The sequence below is a fragment of the Cornus florida genome, unplaced genomic scaffold (assembly GCF_030987335.1).
Source record: "Cornus florida cultivar Cherokee Brave unplaced genomic scaffold, ASM3098733v1 CherokeeBrave_3.0.0_Hap2_Chr06, whole genome shotgun sequence".
In the NCBI taxonomy this organism is placed as follows: Eukaryota; Viridiplantae; Streptophyta; class Magnoliopsida; order Cornales; family Cornaceae; genus Cornus; species Cornus florida.
Window position 1 is genome coordinate 56,352,066 of NW_026775576.1, and position 6,865 is coordinate 56,358,930.

Genomic DNA, 6,865 nt, shown 5'->3' on the forward strand with positions numbered 1-6,865 from the left:
TTTCTCCAAATTAAGTTGCCGCAAACTATTCATATGCCCTTGAATCTTCAGAAACTTCTCAAGTTTTAAGCATACTGATAGATTCAAATATTCTAGCTTTTCCAACTTGATGCTTTTTGTGAGACTCCTCAGATTTGTACAATCCTGCAGATCTAATCTAACAAGCCTCTCGTGAACTCCAATCGAATTGTGGAACTCAATTAGATTTTTACATCCTTCAAGATGTAATTCCTCAAGATATGGGAGACTAGACAAGTCAGGAATTTTACACAAATTTAAGGAGTGACCGAGATCAAGGTATTTTAACTTCTCTAGAAATGAGAAAGTAAACAAGCAGTGAAAGAAATCAATCAATTTCAATAAAATCCGATAATACTATTCATATGTAAATAATTGTATAAATAAACTCTTATCACACTTCGTGAGAGTTCCAAATAATCCTCCAAGGGGTTGGTTGTTAGTGAAAGCATACCAACTAAAAAGTCGTAGAGCTTCATCATCATTCAACAACTCAACCTTGTACATTTCATCTACTTTATGCTCCACCAATAAACGTTCATTTCTGGTTATTACAATGATCTTACTTCCAAAACCAAACCAATCATTTGCTCCAACTAAACTTTCCAATTGCTTCAAACTATCCGCATTGTCAAGAACTACCAGGACCTTCTTGTAACATAATCTTTTCTTTATCACATTGATCCCGTAGTCAACATTAGACATCTTTATACCTTCTTCCATTAGGGTGTCATTCAAGAGTTGTTGCAGATTAGTTAGACCGTTATGTTGTTCTGAAACTTTTTTCACATCACTAAGGAAACGACAACCTTCAAATTGATTAAATATTTGATTGAAGACAACTTTTGTTATGGTTGTCTTTCCTATTCCCCCAATTCCACAAATTCCCACAGTGCACACATCCTTTGACCCATTATTTAGCAAAGCAATCACTTTCTTGACACAAGAATCGCATCCTTTGACCCATTATTTAGCAAAGCAATCACTTTGTTGACACGAGAATCTATCACCACTTCATACTTGGCAACATATAAAGGTATATGATCCAATTTTTTTATAATCTCTTGAACAATTTTTTGGATAAATTTCGCCTCATGCCTATGAAATACAAAGTACATTAAAAAGAACTAGCGAGTCATAATTTTTTTTATATTTTTTTAATGGGTAAATAATAAACTGTTCAATCCAAAATCAAAATGAACGTTCATTACCCAAATTCGCAAATGTAATCATTTCTACTTTAATGAGATAAAGGATAAAATGATAAAAGAAATTGAGTTCTGGCAGTTTGGGAAGTATTAATTTTCAATCCAACCCTCTAAAATTCACTTCAAACTACAATACAATTGATATAAGAATCGTATTCGAAGTACACAAATAAATAAAAGTTATTTTAATTATGGATAATTAATACTTATTTTTTCTTTTTGCTTTTCTTAGACAAGTCATGTTCAAACACAACTAGGAAAAAAAAAAGTCATGTTCAAACATGTCTTTTATTTATGGACTTACATTTGAAAACAGCAGCACTTAACTGTTCTATGAACCAAATTAAGTGCTGCTTAACTGTTCTATGAACCAAATTAGCCCAAAAACAAAATGAAAAACTTAATTAGAATGGCAATCTGAAGTTTAACCCACCTATCAATTAAACTTGAAAACATAACATTTTTTTCCCCTTTTTGGTAAGAAACATCTAAAACTTAATAATAACTCTATTTAATAAATATTCGACTTTAATCAGATTAGTTTGATTCTAATTTGGCGTAAAAAGAAAAAAATAGAAAAATAAGGAGATACGCAATTGAGTGCGAACAATAAATCCGCAACTAGCCTATATATTCATTTCAAGATTAAAACACTCACTTAAAATTTAAATATAGTGAACGAGATAATAGGACAATAATATCTTCTCTCCTTCCAAAGTGAGAGGTTGAGGCTTTAACTCCATAGAACAAAAATGCGAGTGTTTATTTATCAAGATATAAAATAATAATAACAATTAAAATTTAGTATAAGATATTCTGCAATTTTTGTCAATAAAAATGAATGCTAATTGAAAATATAAATTGTGCTTCATGTTTGCTTCTAATTAAGTATTGCAACCAAAGTTGTTTAGTTAAACTATTGCACATATTTCATACGGTAATATAGAAGAAGAATAAAATTTGTTGAGTTAGTTATTACCCATTTGCTACATCGTTCAAATCCCACCCGCTTAAATATGCTGCCTCTACCAAAGCTGCCGTCCACTTTTGAACCTTTTCCATGTCGTCTCCAAAATTTTCCTCATGTTTGGCAAATGCTTCTGCAAAACTTTCATTTTGTTTCCGTACTTGTGACAGATCGACATTGTAGAAAATTGGCAAAATTTTTTGTCCCACTTTATTCCTGTATTTAATAATCTCTACAAGTTCATCCAAACACCATGAGGAGGATGCGTAGTTTTTTGAAAAAATGATTATTGCAAATTTCGATTCTTTAATTGCCTTGAGGAGCTCAGAAGCAATCGATTTTCCTCTCTGAAGTTTCTCATCATCTTTGAAGGTGTGAATTCCTTTCTGTTGCAGAGCCATATAGAGATGGTCCACAAATTTCTTGCAGGTATCTTCACCTCTAAAACTCAATAAGACATCACAATTCCATTGAGGCAAATAAGAAGAAGAAGAAGGAGATGCATCCATTGAGGCTTTCTAATTTGTGAATGCAAAATTTTTCGATGTGATTATGATACTTAGAAATATCTCTCCCCCTCTATTCTATAATTGTTGGCTAAGAATCATATCCAAGCAATTTCGTTCCAAATTTTCTTGGTAAGAAGTTGCTGGGAACTTTCTATAAAACTTCAATCTTTTTCTGGGTTATAGAAATGTGTGGAAGTTGTGTAAGATATTAATGTGAGATATTAATTTATTTCTTGGCAATTATCGTAGACATAACAAGTCCAAATTGGGTTGTAATTTAGATTACTTGTTCTACAAGTTAACAAGTTCGACAGGGACTGCAAAACTGGGAAGGAGTTCAAACTTACCATACTTGAAGTGTTTGTGAAGAAAAGGGTAAGAACACTACTTTTGGAAGGAATATGAACAAGGTTGGACATTCTACACTTACCATATTGGTCTGATATTACATTGTAGAATGAAACAAGGCTGAAAGAATTCAAACATTCAGGTCTGCCAACCTTGAACCGGTTCAGCTTCCTTGAACCGGTTTAAGATGTCCTATTTGCTATCCAACTTCAGTTTCCTTATTCTAAATTGTTTCCTAGTTGGTCTAGAATTGTACCAAATCCTATGTATGAATTTTTACCTTATTTTCAGAGGGATTAGGTCATTCTAAACTCTATATAAACCATGTCATATACATTGGTTTATTCATGGCTTTAAGGAAAATCAATTTTATATTTTGAGAAACCTTTTAGAGAGAGAAAATTCAAAAAATCAAATCTGATTATTCTGAATTTACTTTTGAGAGCACACACATATATTCATGAGTGATTTAGTTGTGTTATTCTCTATCTCATTGGAATTAGAGCTATATTAAAGATTCAGAGATTCTGAATGAAGAGCAGGATTTAATTCTTCTATAATCGATTTCAGATCTTGAAGAATAGAAGTGAATGCTCTCACACTTTGAAAGCGTTGGAGCATTCATCGAGTGCTGTCTGATCTACCTGCTACTCTTCTACAAATATCAAGTGTAAGCCTAAGGTTAAGTTGCTGTTGGACGGGGAGTCGCAAAGCCAGAGGATCGTTAACGGTTGGTGTGGTGTAGAACGATAAGGTGTGAGCCAGAGTCAAAGTTCGGTATACTTTGTTTCAAGCATAGTGGATTAGTTTACTTTGGACTGCACAGTCCACGAGGTTTTTCCCATAACAGTTGACGTATTTTATCAAGTGGGGTTTCCTCGCTAAAATCCTGGTGCAATCTCTCTAACTCTAACTTGTTTTACTTTATATATATTTGTGATTGTATATGTTTAAATTGATCATATAATTTAATCAACCATAAATTGAGCAAGTTGACCTAATAATTGATCTAGGTCATTAAAGGAGTTAATCATAATTAAAATCAACTGACTGTTTTCGCACCCCGCATAACTCTTGTTTCACAATTTGGTATCAGAGCGGGATACTCAATATACAGAGTAAATCATATTTGTTGATTAATTGTTGATTTTTGCAACATGTCTGAAAATTCATCTATTAATGTGTTGCCTTTACCTCCTGTTTTTGATTCTGTCATAAGCATGCAAATTGAGTGGTCAAAGTTTAATAAAGGATTTTGAAAATCGGTTAGAGAAATTGAATCTTGCGAAACTTGATAGAGATATTTATAAGTTAGAAGTTTCTGTCTCTAATAAGAATTTGGAAGAAATTGGCCATAAGAATTTGGAAGAAATTGGCCATAAGAATTTGAATCTTCTTCATAAAATTGATTTTCTAGAAAAGGAACTTAAGAAGGTAAATTTGTTTAATAAATCATTGGAACTTAAAATTGATAATTTGAGTAGTGAATTTGTTAAATCAAAACAGTCTATTCAGAAAGTTGATAATGACACTTGCCAACTTGATAAGTTGAAAGGAATTCATGAGAATACTTATAGTAACAAAGAATTGGCTTCTACTTCATAGGATTTATATTTTAAAAAATCTAAAGATGTTTTTGTAGAAGTTGAAACCAAGTCTAGTGTTATTTCTAGTTCTTCCGGACTTATTTCAACATGTCATTTTTGTGGTGAAAAAGGGCATATCGAGTATAAGTGTCAGAAAAGAAAAATTGAACTAAGAAAGAAATTGATAAATCTAGAGAGTTCAAATTTGTGGAAGAAGAGGATTAAGATTGTTGAGCCTTGTGACACTTTGCCTAGAACAATAGGGAAGTCATTGCATAATGAATCTAAAATTGTTTGGGTAAAGAAAGAGAATTTTAAATGTCTTGCCATGCACACAACACTTAGAGCACTTGGTCCATGTGGTTGGTACTTTGATAGTGGTTGCTCTAGGCATATGACAAGGGATAGAACATTGTTTACCACTTTTAAGGAATGTTCAGTTGGTACTGTTACTTTTGGTGATGGTAAAGCTTCTACTATAAGTGGTAAAGGTAAGATTAAATTTTCAGGAATTGGGGAGTTAAAAAATGTTCTATATGTTAAAGGTTTAGCTGCTAATCTGTTGAGTATTAGTCAAATCTATGATGAGGAGTTTTAAGTTAATTTTACTCAACAAGGGTGTTTTGTAACTAATGAAAAATCTGAATGTATCTTGAAAGGAACTAGAACTTCTGATAATTGCTATGTTGTATTTTCAGATTCTTCACTGATGTGTTTTTCTACAGTTACTGATGAGGCAGTTTTATGGCATAAAAGACTTGGACATGTGAATTTTAATGATTTAGTAAATTTGTCTAACAATGATCTTGTTCGAGGTTTGCCTAAGTTGAAGATGCCAAAGAATGAAATATGTGGTCCATATCAATTAGGAAAACAAACTAGAGTGTCACATAAGAGACTTATTCATAAAGTCACTTCTCGACCTTTAGAATTGATTCATATGGATTTGATGGGTCGCATAACACCTGATAGCATTGGAAGAAAAAGATATATGCTTGTTATGGTTGATGATTTTTCTAGATTTACTTTTGTTGCATATTTGAGAGAAAAATCTGATACTTTTGTGAATTTAAGGTCTATTTGCTAACTTATTCAAAATGAGAAAGGATATCGAATTAATCAGTTTAGGAGTGACAATGGAGGTGAATTTGAGCCTAAGGAATTTATCGAATATTATGATAAGAATGGCATTAAGCATAAATTTTCAGCACCTAAAACACCACAATAGAATGGTGTAGTGGAAAGGAAATATAGGACAATTGTAGGTATGGCTTGTACTATGCTTCAGAAGAATAAGATTGTAAGTCACTTTTGGGCTGAATTGGTACGTACTGCTTGTCATATCCTAAATAGAGTTTATCTTAGGATTGGAACTAAAAAGAATTCATATGAATTGTGGTATAATAGAAAGCCTACTGTTAAATACTTTAGAGTCTTTGGAAGTAAATGTTATATCCTTAGAGATAGAGAACACTTGGGAAATTTGACTTTAGAAGTGATGAAGGTGTATTTTTAGGTTATTTACAAACAAGTTGGGCTTATAGGGTTTTTAATCTTAGAACTAAAGTGGTCATAGAGCTTATAAATGTTGTATTTGATGATACAAAATCTAAGATAACCTCTTCTCAACTTAATAAAGAAGAAGCTAATTTTGAAATTATAGGAGAATGGAAAGAACCTACAATTCATGAGGAAGAAAGAGTTGAGAATTTACGTGGAGAATGTGAAGAGGTTGAAGAAGATGAGGATGAGGAATTTGAAGACACCACTGATGAACCTATAAGAATTCTTGCACCATCTTTAGATATTTCTACATCTAGCAGTTCTAGAGTTAGATTGAGTCATCCAATTGACAATGTGATAGGTCCATGGGATAAGCATAGTACTAGGAGTACAGTCCATGATGATATAGGACACTCATATATTATAGATGATATAGTACACTTATGTCACATGGCTCAGTTTGAACCTAAGAATGTTGATAAAGCTCTTCAAAGTTCTGATTAGCTTATGGCTATGCAAGAAGAATTGCTTCAATTTGTGAAGAATGATGTTTGGGAAGTAGTGCCTTGACCTAGTGATGTTAATATCATATGGACCAAATGGATTTTGAAAATAAACTTGATGAACATGGTCTTGTGATGAGAAATAAAGCTAGATTAGTTGCACAAGGATACACTCAAGTTGAAGGAATTGATTTTGATGAGACTTTTGCACCTGTTGCTCGAC

General features: G+C 32.4%; 1 protein-coding gene across 1 annotated transcript; it reads right to left on the minus strand.

Moving 5' to 3' along the window:
- Window positions 1-947: 947 nt before the first annotated feature.
- LOC132314148 (disease resistance protein Roq1-like) lies at window positions 948-2,702 on the minus strand. The gene is made up of 2 exons (XM_059813044.1): window positions 2,206-2,702; window positions 948-1,116 (listed from the first exon to the last, which is right to left on the minus strand). Exons 1-2 carry the CDS (start codon window positions 2,700-2,702, stop codon window positions 948-950), a joined length of 666 nt encoding a protein of 221 aa, XP_059669027.1.
- Window positions 2,703-6,865: the final 4,163 nt, after the last annotated feature.

Coding starts and splice junctions, on each gene's coding strand:
- LOC132314148 (XM_059813044.1), bottom strand. CDS start 2,702: ATGGATGCATCTCCTTCTTCTTCTTCTTATTTGCCTCAATGGAATTGT. Junction 1,117..2,205: donor TTGAACGATGTAGCAAATGG/GTAATAACTAAC, acceptor TGTATTTCATAG/GCATGAGGCGAAATTTATCC.